Source organism: Rhinatrema bivittatum, chromosome 17, assembly GCF_901001135.1.
Source record: "Rhinatrema bivittatum chromosome 17, aRhiBiv1.1, whole genome shotgun sequence".
NCBI classification, from domain to species: Eukaryota; Metazoa; Chordata; class Amphibia; order Gymnophiona; family Rhinatrematidae; genus Rhinatrema; species Rhinatrema bivittatum.
Window position 1 is genome coordinate 22,418,791 of NC_042631.1, and position 24,073 is coordinate 22,442,863.

Here is a 24,073-nt window from a genome sequence, read left to right on the forward strand (position 1 = left end):
GGATGCTCGTTGCAGTTTTTCTGGGGGGGGGTTCTGTATGGAAGTGATAATCACCTGAGCAACTTTGCATCTCTGAAAAGGTATAGTGAGGTTCATGCATAAAAAAGCAAGGCTACTGCATTCTGCGGCTTGGATCAAGGCAGCTCCAAAATGCTTAGTTACATGCTCACTAGCCTCCAGTTTCTGCTTCAGCTTTGGATAGCTGTTTTATTTAAAACATATTTTTTTAAATTTAATTTTTAATATGCTGGTTTTCCTGAATAGTTATTTGGCACAGTCTCCTTTCCTGCTTCAAACTGGGTGAATTGAGCCCTCTTACCTTTATCTTATTTTGAATGCACCTGATGATAGAAAAGCTGGTCACAGATGTTTTACCAGTTCAGTAAAAATGTATCTCTTACAGTCTGCTTTAGTGTCCTTGATTTGTGAGTAAATATCAGTGGAAAAACTCTTCTCTGCCTTGCCTTTGATTTTTTTTTTTTAAGTATAAATTCTTTAGTAGTTTTATCCCAAGCTAAACTAAATCATAATTTTGCAATCTAGTATTTTCTTTTCCACTGCAATATGTCTTTTTATTTCTTTTTTTTTCTATCTCCTTGGAAGCTATACTGTTTCTCTTGGTGACTGCATAGTATTTTAGGAAATATTTGTATGAAAGATTGTACATAGTAAGGGAGCATAAGGTGGTACATTGGCTGCATTTTACTGTGACTATCCAAACATTTGTAAGAGTAATAGTGACATTTTAATTTAGAAAACTTAAGTACTAAAATAAAAAATTTGGGGATGGTTAGGTTTAGGGGGAGGAGTGGGGAAGAGGGAGGAAGGTTAGTTAGGAGGGTAGGGAACTGGGGGAGGCCCGATTTGCATCGCCATGTGTATTTTACGAAAATCCCCCCACCCCCGTACTCACCTCCCACACATGCGCGCCAGATTTGAAAATCCGGTGTGCATGTGCGCGTGGCCATCGGATTTTATAACATGTGCGCGCTGGCATGCGCATGTTATAAAATTGGCGCGTCCATGTGTGCGTGGCGGGAACCACACACACATGGACACCCGCGCGCTGCTTTTAAAATCGACCCCTTAATCTCTTGTGCTCTCTTCTCTCAGTTATTGCAATGCACTGTTTCTAGGCCTTCCAAAGTCTCATGTGAAGGTCTTACAATTGAGCCATAATTCCGCCTTGTGTTTAATTTCTTACACCTCCCCACTGGATCACATTACATCAGTGCTAGCCGACTTGCACTGGCTTCTGGTGGTGTGGAGAGTGAGATTTTAAAATTCTCATGCTCATCTTCAAGGCTCTTCATAATCTCGCTCCACCTTGCATTCCGTCTGTGGGTCACTCCAATATACTTCCTCTCATTCACTCCATTTGTCGTCAAAACTTTTCCTCAAGGTAGCTTATTTAACTGAATCTAGAGATATTTGCCATAGCTGGCCCCAAGCTTTGTATTGTGCTACCATATAGCATGATAGCATGATATCCTCCAATTTAGAAAGCTCCTTTTTTTTTTTTTTTTTTAAAGCTTAGTTTTCTCTACTAAGGTTGGAATGCCATAAGTTAATTGTCAGACTGATTTTGATGTTTATGATTTAGTTGCTTTTTTATGGTTTTTATTAATCCAGCATATATTTTAAAGATGTATGTTTTGCTTGTTATGCAGGCTATACATTGTAGGGATGTGAATCGTGTCCTCGATCGTCTTAACGATCGATTTCGGCTGGGAGGGGGAGGGAATCGTATTGTTGCCGTTTGGGGGGGTAAAATATCGTGAAAAATCGTGAAAAATCAAAAAAATCGCAAAACCGGCACATTAAAACCCCCTAAAACCCACCCCCGACCCTTTAAATTAAATCCCCCACCCTCCCGAACCCCCCCAAATGACTTAAATAACCTGCGGGTCCAGCGGCGGTCCGGAACGGCAGCGGTCCGGAACGGGCTCCTGCTCCTGACTCTTGTTGTCTTCAGCCGGCGCCATTTTCCACAATGGCGCCGAAAAATGGCGGCGGCCATAGACAAACACGATTGGACGGCAGGAGGTCCTTCCGGACCCCCGCTGGACTTTTGGCAAGTCTCGTGGGGGTCAGGAGGCCCCCCACAAGCTGGCCAAAAGTTCCTGGAGGTCCAGCGGGGGTCAGGGAGCGATTTCCCGCCGCGAATCGTTTTCGTACGGAAAATGGCGCCGGCAGGAGATCGACTGCAGGAGGTCGTTCAGCGAGGGTTCCGGCGCCTCGCTGAACAACCTCCTGCAGTCGATCTCCTGCCGGCGCCATTTTCCGTACGAAAATGATTCACGGCGGGAAATCGCTCCCTGACCCCCGCTGGACCTCCAGGAACTTTTGGCCAGCTTGTGGGGGGCCTCCTGACCCCCACGAGACTTGCCAAAAGTCCAGCGGGGGTCCGGAAGGACCTCCTGCCGTCCAATCGTGTTCGTCTATGGCCGCCGCCATTTTTCGGCGCCATTTTGGAAAATGGCGCCGGCTGAAGACAACAAGATTCAGGAGCAGGAGCCCGTTCCGGACCGCTGCCGTTCCGGACCGCCGCTGGACCCGCAGGTTATTTAAGTCATTTGGGGGGGGTTCGGGAGGGTGGGGGATTTAATTTAAAGGGTCGGGGGTGGGTTTTAGGGGGTTTTAGTGTGCCGGCTCACGATTCTAACGATTTATAACGATAAATCGTTAGAATCTCTATTGTATTGTGTTCCATAACGGTTTAAGACGATATTAAAATTATCGGATGATAATTTTAATCGTCCTAAAACGATTCACATCCCTAATACATTGTATAAAAAAATAAAAAGGACGGAAATCCATACTCACAAACACAATCAGTAGATATCTGTAAAAGATTGACCATTCGGTCCTCTGATTAAGGTCACTCTGCGTACTGATTGTAAATTATAAATCTAGCATTGCTTACGCTGGACCAAAAAATTAGAAATATCTCCTCGTCTTATGCGTCGTCATACCACTTCAGTTGCAAAAACAATCTCCGTTTCGAGGCAGCATGATGCATCTCCAACCTGTGTGTGACCAAAGGAGTTTCAGTAAGGGATTGATGGATACAACAACATTTGAGCAAGCTTTCCCTCCCACACACTCTGACTGGAGCTAGTTTGAAGGAGTAATTTAGATTGGTTGCAGCATTAGTGTGGGGGTGGTCAGCAAACAAAATTGCCTAGAAGCAATGGCTTGGTAAAAATTTATGGGGGAACTAAGCTTATGGCCTTCATCAGCATGGTAGCCCAGTTATTGGAATAAGCTTTGATTTAAGTTCATCACAGGTTCACCGCTTTAATGGCGGAGTAATGCAACAGCATCAGAGCTAGTTTCAGGCCTCCCGACTTCAACAGAACAGGGTCCATGAATTCTTGAGTATGAGTTACAGTGGCTCAGCCTATGGTTTGGCTTCTACGGCCGGGTGTGACAAATCAATTGAGATCTGTAAAATGAAAGGAGTTGTTCGTCCCAAGAGTTTAGTCCATATGAGGGTACTGTTTGAACTTTATGTAGCTTGTAGTGCTATTGTGTTATGGTATTTGTTCACATTGTTATGCTGCAGCCATATTGTATCTACTTATTGTTAAATAACATATAGCATATTAGGCAAAATTATCTAATAAGGGATGCTCAAGGAATCCAGGATGGGTTTATGGGTGTTTAGGGATGACACAAATCTGCCCATCGTGTATGCAAAAAAAAGGATAACACTTCTGAATGGAAAAAATATTCAAAATGTAAATTAAAGTCCCATGTATTCACACCATGGCTTCCTCCATCAGGAGCTGTAAACTCTGCCTCTGTGGTACACCTATCTCTAGCTGACCTGGGGAGCAGAAAACCTGGTTCAGGGGTAGAACTAGGGTCCTTCTGGATGGCAGTGCACAGCACTTGCCACCTGTCCAGCCCTTCCTATGGTCATGGACCCCTCTTCCTGGCCAAGGCTGCCATTGCGCCTCCCTAATCCAGTAGCTGCTTCTCCTTCCACCTCTGGCCCAGGGCCTGCTCATTCTCCTCTTTTCTGCACCGGCTGCACCTTCTTCCAGCCCCAGGACAGGGCCATTGCTGGGGGGTTTTTTTTGGCCTCAGGTCTCTGATGCACCACAGATGAACATAAAAAAAATACATAAGCCCAAAACAAATAGTTATTTAGCTGTATACACACAAAGCAGGAAGTATGGCAGAAACATCTGAGTTTTCTTATTCCATTCACAAGCCAAATATGCCACCTTGAGATTTACTATCCCGTCATTAAAACCTGGCAGCAGCAGTTATGATTCTTACACGTAGCACCTATGTTGTTTGACGGAACAACATTTTGCACAGTGCTATTAAACTATAAATTTTAATAACATCTTTTTGGAAATACATCACTGGGATTCTCTTTTTTTTTTTATTTTAACTTGATAACTAAAAAAAAAAAAAAAATCAACAGGAATATGTTGAAAGTGAGATTTATGCTGAATTTCACAAGACATTACTCACATCCCTACGGTTTGTTGTAGAGCGAGTACTCATTAAAAAGTGCTATACTTAATGTTTATTACACTATGATTTATGCTATCTGTACTAATTTGTACTGTAAAACATTCTTGCCTTGCAGTTTCTCTTCTTTCTTTTGCAAGCAACTGGTGAAGTGTTTGGCTTCATTATATCACTTCCCGAAGTGGTGAGACTCCTACTCTAATAATCATGGATCAGGTCAGTTGTTGTTAAAACTAAACTAGTTAAGTGGTTTCCCCTTGTTATAAATTCATTTTTGATCCCTCCTCCTTAATATATGTTAAAAAATATAGCGCTACCAGCTCTAGGTTGAAATTTCTGAAATTTCTCATATCTAGATAAGTGCTTACTCCTCATTTTAATTGTTTTCCTCCTGCTGCTTTGCTATCTATGAAAAATTACTTTTGTCCTACTGCTCAGTGTTATCCCTTCCAGCTAATGCTCAGTACCAGAGATTTATTAAATGAAAGCACCATTGATGTGAAAGTATTAGACAAATGAATAGAACTGGGAATGATCTGATTTTGATACCTCATGGTCATGAAGGGATTTACATGGAATGTTTGTCAGTACTATATGGCAGCTATGGGCAGACTACGCTCCGGGAGCCAAATCACCATTTTTATTCCGGCCCACTTGTCTCTCCAAAATTTATATTGCATGCGGTCCGCGGCACAGGAATGATATGCTGGCGGATTTCCCAGAACTTCCCCAGCAAGAAGGCCGCAACTGCGACGCAGGAGTGGTGTGCTGGCGGGATCCCCACCCCCCGCCAGCAAGAAGCCCGGAACTTCAGCGCTAGAATGACACGCCGGTGGGATTCCCACCTCCCGCCAGCAAGAAGCCCGGAACTTCAGCGCTAGAATGACACGCCGGTGGGATTCCCACCTCCCGCCAGCAAGAAGCCCGGAACTTCAGCGCTAGAATGACACGCCGGTAGGATTCCCACCTCCCGCCAGCAAGAAGCCTGGAACTTCAGCGCTAGAATGACACGCCGGTGAGATTCCCACCTCCCGCCAGCAAGAAGAAGCCTGGAACTGCGGTGCAGTAGTGAGGCACTGGCGGTGTTCACACCTCCTGCCAGTAAGATGGCTGGAACCATGGCATGACGTGCTGGCAGGGTTCCTCCCCCGCAAGCAAGAAGAGGCCCTGCACGGTGGTGGGCCTGAAGTTGACCTGCCAACAGGCTTCCAACACCCAGCCAGCAGGAAGAATACACGAAGCTGACAGGAAGGGTGAGTCAGTGGGTTGGGTTGGGAAGAGATGAGTGATAAGAGAGAGAGGGTTGTATAACAGAGGGAAGGGATGAGAGTGAGTGGGAAGGAGGGGGTGAGTGAGAAGAGAGAGTAGAAGAGAGTGTATGTGTGTGTGTTAGGATAAACTTTGTGTTCTCCCCACCTCCCATCCACTACAATCTCAAGGTGACTGGAAATCAAAAGTCCATAGGTATGGAGAGGGGGGATATTGCTCTTATTAGTTTTAATTATTGAGTGTTTGATATATCTGCTGTTTTGAAATATTGATTTTTGGGAATGTAACTTTTTTTATCCTTATTCTTCTTAATTATATGTTTTGTTCTTCATCTGTTTTGAAGTATTATTTACTGTCATGATTGATTTTATATTTCTTGATTTTGTTTTATTAGGAATGGTGATATTTCTGTTTTTGCATTAGTTCACTACACATGAATCTGGCTTGTAGTGGTTTCCAGTGTAGTTTTTTGTCTGCATATTTCTAGTTATACTTTTAAAGCCTTCTTATTCTTATTTGGTGAGGGAGTCTGTTAACTGGGCAAATGCCTTGTACCTCTTGGGTTGAAGGTTTTGCTGATTTTTTTTTTTTTTTTGGTAGCGGCTGGTATCCATGATTGAAGGGGCTTCTTGGGTGCTAAAAAGCTGGTGCATAAGCCTGATGGATGCTGAAATGCCTTCAGCAAGTGGTGGGGGCTTTGGCTGTCGTGTCGAGGATTTCCAAGGAGGAGCCCCTCCCAGCAGCCCTCGTTGCAGTCTATAACTTGTAATGTGGCCTCTGCACAAGAAGGTTTGCCCACCCCTGCTTATATGGTGATCGCTTTATAATTTGACATCGAGCTTTGAAACTACACCAAGTTTCAAAGCAGACTTATAGGGAGATTTATCAAACCACAAGGTTTTATCATGGGGGCGTCCCCATGATATTGCAGCCCTCCCTGAGAAAATATCGTGCTGGTATCTTTGTGTTATTTTTTTTTTCTGCGGAAAATCTCTGGGAGGAAAAAAATAACCCAACAGAGCCCTAAAAAGATGCGCAATGGTGGCCCGCTTTGCATGGGGCTGCCATCATTTTAAAGGTGATGGGCAAAGGCTCGTCCTTCTCCCTCTTTAGTGAACACCGAACGGAAGCTTTTGTTTAAAGTAAGTTGTCAGCCTCTCTGAATGTTATCCCCTGACAATATCTAGTGTTAGCAAATATTGAATTTAAACGGTAAATGCTATATATTGTTTCGTGTTTAGGTAGAAGAAGTTTCATTTTATTGAGAACTTTGGCAAGGAGAATTTTCAAGGTCATTTTCTTGGGTAAATGGCTTGGCTGAATCCTCTATTTGGCTAAAAGTCTGTGTGGGCTTCCGTAGCTCTCATACTTGTTGTAGCTAAGCTTAGACACTGCATGCACTAAAGAGCAGATGGTGCAAGATACACAATTGCTTTGAAAATGTCTATGGTACATTAATTTTCAAAGAGAAAGTATCCAGGTTATTTCTCTTCCAAATTAGCATGACACGGGCACTAAAAATGCCCCATTTGAAAATTGCCCCTTATATGTTTGGAACATATCTTCAAAACAAAATAAGTGCCATAAGCATCCATTTTAAAAAAACAAAAAAAAATGTGTGTAGTGTATTTTAGAGAGCTGGTGGAAGTGAACAGTTATACTTATTAGTGTTACGAGCAAAATGGAGCTCTATTCACCTAATTTTGAAATGGTAGCATTAAGTTTAGGCATCTACAGAATACAGTAGTTACATGTTTGGAACAAACTTTGTGACTGTATGTATCAATTTTAGTTGGCAAGGAATGTTCTTAGTAAAGTCAGATTAGTCCTTTTCTAATTCTATACTGCTATACATTTGTATGTTTTCTGTGTGTGCATGCTAGACTTGATTTTATTTCAGGTCAGAAAGCACTCATCAGGCTTGACTTGTATTGAGACATATCCATAACGTGTGAAACTTGATAGAGCATATAGACTTTCTTTGTCAGAGGTTTGCAATTACTATTATGTTTTCAAGTGTAGGCTAACTTTTTTTTTTTTAGGGCTGAGACAAGTCCTTAAGTAAACCAAATGGACTGGTGCTTAAACTTTGTTGAAATAGGCCTCTTAGCAACAGTTCAAAGCCTGCAGTAAATAAGTACTTGATGTTCACCTTGCTTTTGACCCAACTCTGCTTCCCATGAATAAAACTGTACTGAGAAAAATACAGTGATGTGCTGGTGAGGGCTCTCAAGGGTAGTTGGGAGCCTCTTATTAATTAAATTATTTTATGACAAGAGATCAGAGCCCCTTAGTAAAAAATTAGTAATACATCCCTTCATCACTGTAAAAATATATTCCCAAGATTGTATTCATTATTGTGGGTAATTTTATAACAGCCCACGTGTACATTGTACATGCAGACTTTACCTAGTATTTTCAAAGTGAATTTATAAGCATAAATTAACCTTGAAAATTTTCAGGTAATTGCTCAAAAATTTACCTTACACAAAATTACACTTCCTCCAAGAAGGGAGTAACTTGTGCAGAGTAACTTATGCATATTGGGCCTGATTTTAAAAAGCATTTACACACTTAAAATTGGGTTTTTCATGTGTAAATGCTTTGGAAAATATAAATGCCATTGAATTGTTCATAGGATTTACCTGAGTAATAGGCCGATACAGTACAGTGCGCACTGTTAACCCGCGTTTGGACGTGCTAGCTTTACCCCTTATTCAGTAAGGGGTAGTAGCGCGTCGAAAACGCACGTCCAACCCCCCCCCGAACTAATAGCACCTGCAACATAAAAATGCATGCTGATGGCCCTATTAGTTATTCCTGCGCGATTCAGTAAGTAAAATGTGCAGCCAAGCCGCACATTTTACTCTAAGAAATTAGCGCCTACCCAAAGGTAGGCGTTAATTTCTCTCGGCACTGGGATATTAAGTCTGAGGTCCCAAAAGTTAAAAATAATTAAAAAAAAAAAAATGTTTAATCTGTCCGCGACTCGCGGGTTGAAAACCGGATGCTCAATTTTGCCGGTGTCCGGTTTCCGAACCGATGTCGGCAAAATTGAGCATCGGCTGTCAAAACTCGCTGACAGCCGCTGCTCCTGTCAAAAAAGAGGCGCCAGGGATGCGCTAGTGTTCCTAGCGCCTCTTTTTACCGCGGGCCCTAATTTGAATTTTTCTGAATCGCGCGCACAGGAGAGCAGGCGCTTGCCCGCTCTCCCGTGATTTTTACTGTATCGGCCTGCTAAGTGCTGTTTACACGGGTAAATGGTTTTTGAAAATTGTTATGATAGCCGTTACATTGACATGTGCGAGTCCTTTTGAAAATTCACCTGATACTTTTTTAAAGTAAAAAAAAAAAAGAAAAATATCCGGTGAATATTCAAACGCTTGCATGCATAAAATTAGTATATATGTGCATAAGTAGCCTGTGCTTATGTAATCACTATTTTATACAAAATAGAACAACACTTTCAAATATGGCGCCACGGGTGAGACAGTGTTTGTCCGGGTATTGAAGAATATTGGCCGTTCCAAGTAATATACATTGAGAAGTTTCCCCTGATGAAGATTGTTCTCTACAATCGAAACATGAGTCATGTCGGGAGCACTTTAATCTAGATTTCATGTTGAACTGGCTAAGTATTCCTCTTTCCAACATTTGTGGTTAAAAGTTTTTAATATGTGGTGAGAAGCATATATATATTATACGGATATACCTTTTTTAGGGTGATTTGGAATAAATTTATTGGATAAGAAAATTATATATTTAAATAAAGTTAAAAACTGGGATGAGCAAACGGCAATAAATGATTGAACTTTACATTTTGCTTTGTAAGCTGATTGAAGCTTGCGGCCCATTGCGAGGCGAGAGGCTGCAGATTGAAATTCCAAAGCAAAAATTTTATGATATTGTCATTTGCCATTATTTGGGGTTGATGTTATTGACTGGACTTTGATCCTTTTCCCTCTCTTTGTTCTATTTTGAATCATATTAGAGAGGTGTTCTGCTTCTTTGTTGTTTGATTATCACTATTTTATAGACATAGAAAGTACGCACATACGTTATGTTTCATACTCACATGTACACGTGAAAAAAGGGCAATCTAGGGTTGTTCAGTTGCACATAAGTTGCTATTTTATAAGACCCTTGCGCACGTACATTTTGGCAACTTACTTGCGTAATTATACACCTAATTATCTTTCATAATTGATATCAGACTTGTTTGTTGTGTACTATTAGTTGGATAAGAGGTCTGGGTGAATTGGGGGACGGTCTCGATGACCTGGAGAAGGACTTTTTGTCAAACCTTGTGAGAAATATTCTTCCTTCTTGATAAGAAGCATCTCCAGCACTTATCCATTTTATAGTATGTTGTGCAATAGAAGTGTTTGGTACACAGAACATACGTTTTACGTCACATAATGGTATGCTTTAGCTGTCAAGTCTTGTTGCAGCTGGTGAACATTGCTGTCACGTGTACTCTACCCCCTACACCGAATGCCTCGAATATTTGTAGTTCTCAAGCTCAAATCTCTTCTAGTTGCAGGCGTAAGAGGTATTCTCGGTACAGTTTTCACAGCATTGTTGGACTTCATGCACTTCGTGTCACTGATTAATAATTTATTGAGTTGATGGCGCTGGTTGCACAACTCATAACTGTTCCCTTTCCTTTCACCACCCTCAATTAATTTTGTTTCTTGGTGAGACTGACGTCAATCCTGGAGCAGCCTACTTGAAATGTGCAGGGCTTGATGCTGCTTGGTTTTATCAAGAAAAAATAATTGATAGCATGGCTTGTGTAGAAATATCAGGTCAGATAGATATGTGAAGCATATACCTCTGAAGGTATAATCCTGGTGGTAAAACATGTGTCCTGTGGTGCTTAAAGGACTTTACTGTGAGTGTGTTATTATTGATTGAGTATCCGAGAAGTATCCACAGAGAAAACAAAGTTGCTTACCTGTAAAAGGTGTTCTCCATGGATTGCTGGACAAACCAGCCACCTGATCTCACGCTCCTTCCTAGCAGGTGAAGTTCAGCTAAGAAAGGGACTGGGGAGGCTTGTAAGGCAGTGACTGCATATGGTCAGAAAGGCTTTAAGTTTTTTTTCAGAGCTGTAGAGAAAGCTTTTCCATGTAGACAACCATCAAATGACTTCATCCACTTTTGTGTGGCTGGTTTGTCCTGTTGTGCATGGAGAACACCTGTTACAGGTAAGCAGCTTTGCTTTCCTGAAGAAGCTATGCTTCCTTTTGTTGCATTTTCATGTGATTTGTAGGTGGAGGGTTAGGTGACAGCTAATAAGTGGGAGGACCATCTCTCATTAGCTATTTGAAATCTCACTACATTTTTGGAAACATCATAAGATGAGGTTTCTCTAACTTCTTTATCGGTGTTATTTGCTTTTGAACTGACAAAAAGACAACATTAAGATGTGGTGTTTAAAAGTAAAGATATATTGGCGTGCAGGAAACAGGTGCTCAGTGTGGAGTGCCTGCTTTCCTGACGTGCGCTCAGGCACCTCTCCTGGGTGTGTGATTCAATATTTAAATGAGGGGTTGCACTGGCCAAGGAGGCGCTAGGGACAAATGTGTACCACTAGCACCTCCTTGGCAGCGGGCGCCCAGAAGAGGTGGCTGTCCGTGGGTTAGAAAACGGACGCTCAATTTTATGAGCATGCTTTTTCTTAACCAGCGCACTGCCACGGGTTAGAAAAATGGATGCACATTAACTGAGCATCCTTTTCCCTAACCTGACCGCTGGCACTTTAAAAAAAAATAAAATATTTTTTTTTTAAACCTTTTTTATTTTTCCTCCCAACTTATTATCGCCATGATATTAAGCCGGAGGATGTGCAGAAAAGCAGTATTTTCTGCTTTTCTGTACACTTTTTGGGCTGCTCGGCAATTAATGCCTATTCTGGGCAGGCGTTTATTTCAGAGTGTAAAAATGTGCAGGTTGGGCACTCATTTATTTTTTAGATTTGGGGGGAATAACTAATAGCCTCATTAACATGCATTTGCATGTGATGAGCGCTTGAGTGCTATTAGTTTCACTAGGGGGTTGGCCGCGCATTTTGGATGCGCCAATCCCCTTATAGCATAAGGGGCTGTGGACGCACGTCCAAATCGCACATCCAACTTCGGGTTGGCCGAGCGCACTGTTTTGCATCAGCCCCATTGTTTCTGGTGCTGAAAGCAAGGTTGTTTCCAGATGTTTGTATGCCTATGAAGTTTAGGAGGAAAAAGTTTTATTACTAGAGGTATGATCTATAAGTAGGGGAGTTTTTTTTTTTTTTTTTTTCTATTCTTAAAATACCTTTGAAAATGTTTACTTACATTTCAGAGAAGTAACTGACTTTCTAAACCCAGCCTAGCTTCTGAATCTTTTAAAAGTCAAATCCATTTTACAGCCTTCTGTGTCTTCCCTCTAGTTCATAGGTCTGGGATACCTCAGATTATATGTATGGCAACCATAGCTGCATTCAGTAATTCTGCTTGGTATCACTTATTTTCCTATTATATTAATTTGGTTGGCATGTGTCTCTTCTAATTAGAGGGCTGAATCTGACTGTGTATACAGCTGGTTTTTGTTTCTTGTTTTTCTGTCAATTTTATTTCCTTTTAAATGTTTTGAATGCATTGGCCTCATTTTCTTTGCGTTTTCTTGCATTTATCTAACGCCGATAATGCTATCCTATCATGGCTGAATATCACAAAAAAAGTAGCAGACAACATTAATCCCATCATTACAAAATATAAACAGCCCAAACACAACAACCAATGGTACAATGAAAATATCAGAACTGCCAAACGTCTACTCAGAAAAAAAGAAAGAGAATGGCGGAAAAACAAAAACCCTACCACACTAACTATCGGAGCAACCTAACTCAATACAAAAATATCAACAATGCAAAAAAGGATTTCTTCTCCAATAAACTCTCCAAATTTCATCATAACCCCAGAATGCTATTCACAATAGTTCAAAAACTTACCAAAACCACCCAAGATGCTACATGCACCAAACATGGAAGTGATGACTTCGCGGACTTCTTCAACAACAAAATAGCTCATCTCATCCAATCCAACATAACCAACAACAACCAGAACAACAAACTCAACAACATAACTTCATCCTGGTCAAACTTTGACATCTCCTCCACTCTTGAAATTAAAACTATAATAAACAAAATGAACCCAGCCAACCATCCATTAGACACCATCCCAATAACCTCCCTCAAAACAATTGAACCAACCATTTCTAAAACCATCACCAAAATCGTCAATTTATCATTGACCGAAGGCTACTACCCCAAATGCCTCAAATCTGCTGTCATCAAACCAATCCTCAAAAAGAACAACCTAGATCCAGAAATCCTCACCAACTACCGCCCTATATCAAACCTTTCATTCCTAGCCAAAACCATTGAAAAAGTTGTACACACCCAACTAAATTATCTGGAGACAAACAACATCCTACATCCATCCCAATATGGATTTAGAAAAAACCTAAATACAGAATCTCTCCTCATCTCCCTAAATGACATTATCATTAGAGGCTTTGACAAAGGTGATAAATACCTACTCATACTCCTTGACCTCTCAGCCGCCTTCGACACAGTAAACCACAATATACTTAGAACAACTGTCACATTGGCCTATCTGGTACTACATTACAATGGTTCTCGTCCTACCTCTCTGAACGAACATATCAAGTAGTGATCAACAGCACCCCATCAAAAATGATTGACCACAAAACTGGAGTTCCCCAAGGTTCAGCCTTATCTGCTACCCTCTTCAATATATACCTCCTACCCATCTGCCAACTACTAAAAGATCATGGAATCCCACATTTCCTCTACGCTGATGACATTCAGCTTCTAATTCCCATACAAAAAAAATCAGATCTACTTATCTCAATCAAGCATCTACTAAACTCCCTAAAACTCATAATCAACTTCGACAAAACTGAAATCCTACTCATGGATAAAAAACCCAATCCAACTTCGCTACCCCTGACAATACTAGATAAACAAATCATACCGATAATCCTTACCACCCATACCAGGAACCTTGGAGTTACCATCGATACTGAACTCTCTTTCAAATCCCACATAGTAAATAAAACGAAAGAAGGATACCACAAGCTACTAACCCTATGACATATAAAGCCATTTCTCAACCCTTCTGATTTCAGAACCGTCCTGCAACTGCTTATTTTCTCCACCTTCGACTACTGCAACTCATTACTTATTGGAATCCCTTCATCATCCCTCAAACCACTCCAAATACTACAGATCTCAGCTGCCAGAAATGAACACATAACACCCATTTTGACCTCTCTTCACTGGCTACCTATTTCTGCACGAATTACCTACAAATCTATGACCATCATTCACAAAATCCTAAATGATGATCTTCATGGACTAAAAGGCTTAAATATAACCCCCCAAAACCCACAAAGAAACCTACGCTCTAACAACGCAGGATACCTAAACATCCCCAGCTTAAGAGACGCTCATCTTTCAACTACACGAGAGAGCATTTTCCATTGCTTCCCCCAAAATTTGGAACTCCTTACCCAAAGACCTGAGGACCCAGCACAACCTGAAAACATTTAAAAAACACCTTAAAACATTTTTATTCCGCAAATTCTATTCTAACTATCAGACACCTGATCATCCCAGCTCTCAACCGAACTTGCAAACATAATCCTCTTTCTTCATGATCTCCTGATGTTACCCCCCTTCCCTCCATTTTCACCCCTCCCTGCTCTCTCACTTGATTCGTTAAGTTTTTAAAAATGTTCTCCTCACTCTACTGTTATTCAACTACGAAGAAAAATGTATATTGTTCACAAAACCCTACTGTTCCCAACTACCATGTTAACTCCATTTTATTGTATGATAATTGCATATTTTGTAAACCGTTATGATGGCTCTACCGAATAACGATATATAAAACTCTACAAATAAATAAATAAATTTAATCTCTGAAATCATACTTAGGATCACTCCTATTCTTCATTCTCTGCATTGGCTCCCAGTACGCTGCAGGGCCCAGTCCAAAATCTTAGTTCTGGCCTTCCAGCTCCTAAACGGCTGCACACTGCCCTTTGTTAGCCGTTGGCTCATCTCGCATGTGCCCTCCTGCTCCTCATGGTCCTGGTCACGAGCCTGCCTGTGCCTCACAACCACCAGAGAGCCGCCTTTGGTTCAGTGCTAACCTTTCAGAATGCTTTACCACCCAACAGCAGACTTGCCCCCTAATTGGTCAGTTTTCAGAAAACTGCTTTGAGAGGCAATGTTTGGGTCGCAAACCAAGGCTAAACTTTTTCTCAGGCTGTGTTCACTGATCACTAAAATATTGGAGGAAATTGTTCCTTTAAGAGCTTGCTGGACCTGCTTAATAGACCATCATATTAGCAAGAGGGAAATCAATCCCATTCTTTTCAAGTCTATAGCTTATAAAGAATGAGACAAGTAATCAAACTTTGGGTCTCAGCTTACTAATGATGATTAAATAGGATAATTAATCCTAAAAATTTACCCTTACTTTGATTGATTTGGGGTTAATTCAGCTTTTGTTTAATGAACAATCTTAAATAAATAATCGCTTTCCAGATAAAATTTTCGAAAGCAATTTGCAATAAAATAAAACAATCAAACAATCGCATATTATACATAAATAATAAAATAATACAATCACCAATTACTGTCACTATCCCAAATATAACTGACAGTTCATAGTGTCAGTTATATTTGGGATAGTATTCGTAGTAGTTGTCAGCAGATAAAGTTCTGACCATTTAGATTCAATGTAAGGATTTGTCTGGCCAAATCCCAAACATAGAAGGGATTTAAAAATCTACTCTCACTGAGCAGCCGAGTTTTAGCCGGATAAGTCATTAACCAGCTAAACTTGACTAGGTAAAAAGAGGCGAGCCATGGGGATTCTGGGGCAGAGCAAAGTCATCCAGTTATCTCCACTGATGATCAGCGGCGTGCGGCTTGTTAGCCAGATAAGCTCTAATACTTCCTCGGAGCAATCCTAACTTTATCCAGCCGCTTGTAACGGAATATCTTGCTGCTTAACTGGCTATTTTTTTTTTTTTTTTGATTTAAACAATTTTATTGGATTTTCAAAAATAAACATACAACACCACGGAGACGGGTGGTTACTTATCCCTCTCCGCTAGAATCTGTACCAACAACAGTTTATGCAAGCTCTCCCCTCCCCGCCTCCCTACCTCACCCAATCCCCCCTCCCCCCCCCCTTCTCCCAGCCAGAAGAACATGCACCAGATGGAACAGACAGTTTCAGGAAGTCCTTGTACACCAGAGCAGCAGGGCTGTCGACTAGGAGGAATCCTGCGCACCTCAATCATTCAGGACCAAACTCCGGGCACGATGTGGAAGCCGTTGAAGATAAGCATTCCAAACACTGAGGAAAAAGCGCCGTCGTCGTGGGGAACCCCGCGCCACCATGCTTTCCATGGTCATCAGGGCATGGAAACAGTTCCGCCATGCTCCAAAGGATGGGGCATCGGATGATCGCCAGTTTTGCAATATAACCTTCTTCCCTATTAAGCTCGCTTTTTGAAGCAACAGGCGAGAACCAGGATCTCGCACCCGAAGGGGGGAAATGCAGCCGAACAAAAACCACAGGGGAGAAAAGGGCAGTCCCACATCAAGCAGTTCCACCAAATAGTCCACAATCCGACGCCAAAAGCTGAGTATCGGGGGACAAATCCAAAAAACGTGGGACATGGAACCCTCTGCCCCGGAACAGCGAGGACACACAGGTGTAGACGCAATGGTCAGCTGAAAAGCACGTTGAGGAGATATATAAGCCCGACTCAGGAACCAGAACTGCATTTCCCTGTAGTACATGTTAGGGGAGATCCTGGTTAATCGCCGAAAACAGATACGTAAAATTAAACTGGAGAGACGAAACACCCCATCCCCATTCCAGCGAGCTTCCAGGATAGCACAGACATCCACCTCAGCATGTCGCCGCAAAGCCCTATAATAACTAGAAAGTGATGGGGCCCTGGGCGTCTCAAAATGAAAGATATTGTCTAGCGCTGTGTATGTAGACATCGCCTGGGCCTCTAATGGCAATGTCCGGGCGTAATGTCGCACCTGTAAATATGGAAATGTGTGCGAGTGCCCCAATAAATAAAGAGCTTGAACATCCGCAAACTGCATAAACACCCCCTCCCGGGACCAGAGATGCCCCAAGCGGGTGATTCCCTTAGCGTCCCACTCGCGGAACATAATAGATTGAGAGCCTGGGGAAAACTCCGCATTACCGCGGAGGGGTAGGAAATAAGCACAGAGCGCAGGAATTTGTAAAAGATGTGTCAAACGGCTCCAAGTACGGCGCAGAGGCCGCGTGAGAGCCGAAGTATTGATAATCGGGGGGAGATGGCAGGATTGTGCCTGCAGCACATAGGAGGGGGCCAATGGATGTAGCAAGGCCCTTTCCACCAACAGCGGGGCATAATCTGAGGTATCAATTAACCAGTTGCGGAGTATCCTCAAATTGCAGGCCAGGTTATAATGAGCTAGATTAGGGACCCCCATGCCTCCCCTCGCCCATGTATTCTGCAGCCACTTAAACTGGAGTCTAGCCTTCCCCCCCCCCGCCAGAAAAATCTGCGCATCGCCGTCTCCACCGCCACCAGGTCCCGCTTTTTCAAGAAGAGCGGCACATTTTGCAAAAGATAGAGCCATTTCGGGAGCAATGTCATCTTAAAGAGTGCAACTCTACCCGCCACCGAAAGGGGTAAAGCCTTCCAAGTGGCCAATGTGTCCCGAGTATAACTGATGAGACTAGGTACATTGACCCGGTATACCGAGTCCAGGTCCGAGGGAAGAAAGACGCCCAGATAACGTAGACTCTCCCCCGCCCACCGCAATGGAAATGGGCCAGCCCAGGTATCTCTCAGGGTAGGGGGATAGGCCAAGGTGGAAGATTTGGACTCATTGAGGCGAAGACCAGAAAAAGTCCCAAAAGTCCCTATCAATTGAAGAAGGGGTGGTAAGGACGACTGAGGCCTAGTGATAAAAACTAGAAGGTCGTCCGCAAAAGCCACGTGTTTAAAGATAGTGGAGTCCATACGAAGACCGCGAATGCCTGGGGTCGCACTGATGGCTAGGAGCAGAGGTTCCAGTTGTAATAGGAACAGCAAGGGGGATAATGGACAACCCTGTCGGGTACCCCGCATAACTGGAAAGGGTTCGGACTGTGCGCCATTCGCCACTATCCGTGCCCGTGGTTTATCATAAAGAAGGCGTACCGCCTGTAGAAAAAGGCCCTCAAACCCCATACGCTGCAACACAAAAAAAAGGTACTCCCACTCCACTCTATCAAACGCTTTTTCAGCGTCGAAGCTGATGGCCAAATAAGGTTGAGCCATGTGTTGGCTCATAGTCATGGCTGATAAAATTTTACGAATATTAGATATCGCATAGCGTTGGCGGACAAAGCCCACTTGGTGATCACCTACCAGGCTGGGTAGACAGTCTGCTAATCTCTCCGCTAAAATCTTAGCGAGTAGCTTGTGGTCATAATTAAGTAATGATATTGGGCGATAGGATTCCGGGACCAGGGGGTCTTTCCCCGGCTTAGGTATGAGAACTATGTTAGCTAGGTTATCATGTGGGGGAAAGGTGCCGCGAGCGATCATATGGGTATACATCAAAGCCAAGGGTGCGGAAACCTGGTCCGTTAACAGTTTGTAAAATTCCGCCGTAAACCCATCGGGTCCCGGAGCCTAGAGATTATGGGAGCGATGAATGGTGAGCCGCACTTCCGTCTCCGAGATCGGGGCATTTAACTTATCTAGTTGATCCCTAGTCAGGTGGGGGAGCGGAAGGCCCTCACAAAACTTCTGATGCGCGATCGGGTCTCCCCCACCAGACTCATAAAGAGAAGAGTAGTAATCCCGAAAGCGGGTAAGTATAGTGGATGTGTCCTTAGCCACCACCGTAGGGGAAAGGCGAATCGCCGGAATGAAACGGCTGGTCCTAGAAGATCTAATGAGGTGGGACATCATTTTCCCAGCTTTGTTACTGTATTGAAAGAGTTTGAATTTGTAATATAAGTAACTTTTCTTTGCCCGTTGGTGAAGCAATGCATTGAGAGCATGTTGCTTGGATATGTAGGAGGTCCGGGCCTCCACCGATTTAGAGTGAAGCATATGAGAACGTGCCTGACGGACCTGAGTGCTTAAGCTCAAAATCCGCTTGTCCAATATTTTCCGACGATGGGAAACATACGAGATAATCTCACCACGCAAAACCGCTTTGGCGGTGTTCCAATACAGTGCGGGTTGGGACACATGGGCCTGATTATGTTCGGCATATTCTTTCCACTTGACTGATAAAAATTCCCCAAATTTCTCATCTTGGGCCAAATAATAAGGGTAACGCCAAAATTTTGGTCCGGGGGAGGGAGGCAAAAACTCCAGATCCACCCACACCGGGGCGTGGTCAGATACTACTATGCTCTCAATGCCCGCCTCCCGTACCCGAGAGAACGCGTGTGAACTAATGAGGAAGAAATCAATTCTTGAAAAAGAGGTATGTGCCCGAGACAAATGTGTGAAATCGCGCTCAATAGGATGTAGGGTCCTCCACGCATCTAAAAGATGGAGTCGGGATTCCAGCAGGTCTGGGCCACGTCCCACCCCCGTGTCCCAACTACGACTCCCAGAAGTGTCTAATTGCAAGTCCCGGACTGTATTGAAGTCTCCCCCTAAGATTAGAGTGTCAGTCAAATAAGGGAGCAGATGGGAATACAATCCCCGATAGAAGGCTGGGTCAAAGGTGTTGGGCGCATATAGGTTACACAATACCACCGGACAATTATAGAGCTCCGCCACCAAAATAATGTAACGCCCTTTAGGGTCTTTAATTTCCCTACGGATGGTAATGGGAAGTTGTTTGTGGAATAAAATGGCCACCCCAGCTGACTTGGTCGAGGCGGAAGCATAACGAACTTCTCCCACCCATGTGCGACGAAGCTTTGCATGCTCGGCATCCGTAAGATGGGTCTCCTGCAAAAAAGCCACCCTCGCCTTTTGTCTGCTCAACAACGAAAGCACTTTGGAGCGCTTGATAGGCGAGTGAAGGCCGCACACATTCCAGGATACCACCCGAATGGGACTACCCATAAGCAGTGATTAAGTAAGAATATACAAGAGATTCACGTCTATCGCAGCAGACGGAGGCCCTCCCAGCTAAAACCTCCCCTGCCTGTCTACCGTCCATCATAAGGATATCAACCCTGTGCACACCCATCCATCTGGTACTGTCCTGTGGCTGAATCACCCTCCCCCCCTGCTCCCCACCCCCCCCCCCCCCCCCCTTTCCCCCTCCCAACCCATCCCCTACCCCCCCGTTGGCGAGAACCTGTATGGTCTCCCAGAGAGAACCCATCTTGTAGTCCACTTGCATCCCCCCAGCCCCCTCCCCCCCCCTGGACAACCTTCGCGTTGCCCCCCTGTCCCCCTACACCCACCCTCTCTCGAGCCCAACCCTCAGCTCGGAGGGCTATAGGATCCGTGTCGATGTGACCAGGCCCACCCCACCCACACCAGCCCACCCACCCACATACATTAGAAATAACAGGAAACATCAGAAAAAGAACATCAACAGTGTAATTCCTCCACCTCAGGAACAAAGGGCATAGTGACACCCCATAAAACATAAGCAAACCATTTCTCCAGCAGGAAACTGTGATCAGTAATAAAACGGAGAAAAGGAAAGGAACAAAGATTTCCAAATTAGGAAAAAGTCACAAGAACCATGTCCTTGATACAAAAACCAGGCGTGCCAACAGCTAGAGTCCAGAGAAGGCAGGGACGAAGAAAAAAAAACCAAAAAGTAATAAGTAGCCAAAGAAAAAAGAAAATGTACCAGTCCTAGTCCGCACAGCAAACCGAAATGGGGGAGCGCCTTGGGTCCAGACTGTAAAGTGATAGAGATAAAAGGAAAGAAAACAAAAAAAACCAAACCTCGGAAGATATGGCTCAGCACTTTAATCCGCTGTACGGAAGGATGTGGTCAGTCCTGCCCAGCCAGCAGCACTCGGGCAAGGAAAAGTTGTCAGTCCAAACCCGACACTTGGACCCCGGGGACAGACACTCCCCCGAAGTAGTAACGAGCCGGGCCGACCGCCGTCAGCCGTCGGCTTCCCCGCCGCGGTTCAAGGGGCCAGTCTTCCCAAGAAAAAACCTCCAATTAACGTGAGAAAGAGAAAAAAAATAACGAGTAATGGCAGAGGTAAGTCAGACACCGTTTCGGAACTCAAGGTATTTTAACAGTGTGGTTTACAAACACCAGAGTCTCCAGTCACCCACGTGTTCACGGCAGCCATGTTAGCAACACAAAGTGGAGAGAAAAAAAAATAACAACTACGTTGTTGATTTTAAAGTCATCCATCAGCCAGGGTCTCAATAAAGCTGTGAGCTTCAGCCACCTTATCGAATGTGTGCACACTCTCGGCATGCCACACTTGGAGACGGGCGGGGAACAGTAGGGAGAATTTCAGGCCGCGTTTGTGCAGGGTTGTGCAGAGCGGTGAGAATCTCTTGCGCGCTTCCGAAACGGCTGCTGAAAAATCTTGAAAGATGCGAATTGGATTAGTCTGGTATTGCAACTGCAGTTTATTGCGGGAGGCCCGCCAAATCTCCGCTTTATGAGCGGAATTGAGGATCTTGGCGATCACTAAACGGGGTCTCCCCAAGTTATTAGGCCGGGAGCCCAACCGATGGGCCCTCTCCACCACCAATTTCCCGCTTAAATGCGGCAGGTCTAAAGCAGACGGAAGCCAGTCTTCCAACACCGAACACAGCGATCTCTCCGCGATCTCCTCCGGGAACCCCATAAAACGGAGATTGTCCCGACGCGATCGGTTCTCTAGATCCTCGATCTTTTGCGTGAGCGCCGTGAGCATTTTAGAGTGAGAGGCAATGCTTCCCGTGGCTACCCCCGCGCCATCCTCCAACTCAGACACCCGGGATTCGATTTGGTCCAGCCGGGGGTGCAACGCCGCGATCGAGTCCCGAACCTCCCCCAATTCGGAGTGCAAAAGCGACCATTTTTCATCCAAGGCTTCTTTAATAGCTGCCTTGATCTCCAGTACCGTGAGGGCTGGGGGGTCGGCCAAAGTCTCACTCTCACTTGCATTCGCCATCTTGGCCTCCGGAGCCCGCGGCTTTTCTTTCTCCCGCCGCCCGCTTTTCGTGGTCATTCCCGGCGATGCCCTGCACCAAGTACGAATGGTGGACATGCAATAGAAGAAATTATGTAGGGCAGCTAGGTGCAAAGGTGTCCGTGCCAGTCAGATGGGCGTCGATAGGCGAGGTGGGCCTGGGAGCCAGAGGCAAACGCGTCCTGCTGGCTCAGCACATCACGTGATCCCCAACTGGCTATTTTTTAAACATAGCTGGTTAGGTGACAGCAAAATACAACTTTAAAGAAAAATCTTTGTGTACTTCAGGCCCAGTTCCTCAGCCCCCCCCAACCACGGAAAACTGTTTAAACTAAAATTGGTGTAGCACCCAATTCCACCTCTCTCAGGCCCCCCCATCCAACTCACCAAATAAGCAGCAAGCGCTAGCACCCTGAAGCTGTCCCCATCCCAATATTCTCTTGAAAATCACAAACTTCTTCTGCAACCTCTATTGCGCCCCCTGCAGACTGGGTTGGTGGCGGGGGGGGGGGGGGGGGGGGAATCCGGTGCTGTGCTTGCACTAACGTTTAAAGTGGGGGGAAGGCTGGGGTGTTGGAAGCCTGTTGGCAATCATTTAACTGGCTAGATTTTAAGATGCTAATTAACTGGCTGCATACAGCAAGGTAACTTTCAATGTCCAGACATAAGGAGTTAGATTTGAACGTTATCCAGCTAAAGGCAGCTGGATAAACTTAGGAGAGTTTTGGGTCGTTTATCCCACCGAATATCCAAGACAACTTTAGCCAGATTACATGTCTGCTTGCCAGCTTTCTGAATATTGCCCTGTTTTATCTGTACCTGCTGTGCCTTCCTGCCCCTACTACTTCTCTTTTGTATCTGTCCCAAGCACATGAATTCTTTCACTGTTTTCATTGCTACTCTTTGCTCTATGGCTATTAGACAAATATGTCATTTTCCAGTTACATAGTCAGTTTTTTCATTGTACTGTGGTTTGGGGAGGAATCAAGATAATCCAACTAAAAGCTATAGGCCAACCCATAGCAACCAAAGCTGAGACAGTAGGCAGAGTGAGACCTGATCTGGAAACCATTCTGTGAAAGGACTTTGACCTTGTTTGCATTGTTGTTGTTAAACAGTTGCTGATGCATTGATTCAGGATTTGCTAAACTAAATACAGTACTTAGGAAGACACACACAACTTGGCCCCAGTCTCAACAAAAGATTTTAGAGTAATAAGCTACTTCACACCTAATGGAAACTGCTCTTCTGGTTTTGTTTGAATTGTGGTGCTATGGCATCAGACTTCAACAGCACTGGCAGTAATTTAGTATGCTGTCGGAAAATGAGAAGGTAACTTAAAACTTGGCTGTCTGCAATGAATTGTGTAAGGAAACAGGATTCGTTTTTTATCTAATTCATTGGTTCTCAAGTTGGGGGTTGCAAGATGGCTCTAGAGGTGGGTGAAATGTTGTTTGATGTAACTACTTTTACCTTTTCTTGGGGAAGGGAGCTGACAGTATTACAGAGAAGAAAAGGAGGGTTGTAACCTAAATGGTTGGAACTGTGATCTAGTTAAAACAAACAAACAAACAAAAACAAACACTGTGGCAATGTGAATAACCTGACGTTTGTGCACCCAGTGGAGACGGGGAAGGAGTCCTGGGTCTCTTACTGCAGTGCTGTGTGTTTTCCTTGCTGCTGCTTGCTGCTCAAATCCTTCTGGGCCTGCTGGTATAGAGATGGTGGTTGGGCTGTGTGGTTGGCAGGGTGTTGCTGCCTCAGTCTATGGCTGCGCAGTCCAATAATCATTCATCCTGAATCTTGTTTTGCTGCAACTCTGCTCTGAGCTGCATTTTCAATAATATGTAATACATTTTCTCAAAAACATTTGGTGCATGCAATAGTGACTTTAATTGTGTGTAGATAAGTTTGATAGTATAATTATCAAAGTGAACTTACGTAATTTTGATTTGATTATTGTGTGACTTGTGTGTATTTGCTGGTACATGTATGCAGGTTGTTATAGAATTGGGGCGGTTTTCAAACTGTCTGCTTTTGGGACAAAGACTACATGTATTTTCTTTTTTTACTCTTGAGTAAAAATATACATA

The 24,073-nt window shown here is 43.9% G+C and overlaps 1 protein-coding gene across 10 annotated transcripts in view; it reads left to right on the forward strand.

Moving 5' to 3' along the window:
• The window catches only part of STK33 (serine/threonine kinase 33), a 122,862-nt gene that overhangs the window by 23,362 nt on the left and 75,427 nt on the right, over positions 1-24,073 (forward strand). For 9 of the 10 annotated variants that reach the window (XM_029582096.1, XM_029582095.1, XM_029582091.1 and 6 more), the window contains one exon: positions 4,610-4,707. The exons of the other annotated variant lie outside the window; for it this stretch is intronic. In XM_029582096.1, coding sequence (XP_029437956.1) covers positions 4,699-4,707 — 9 coding nt within the window. In that variant the 5' untranslated portion in view covers positions 4,610-4,698. The remainder of the gene's footprint in view (positions 1-4,609; positions 4,708-24,073) is intronic. 10 annotated transcript variants of the gene reach the window in all.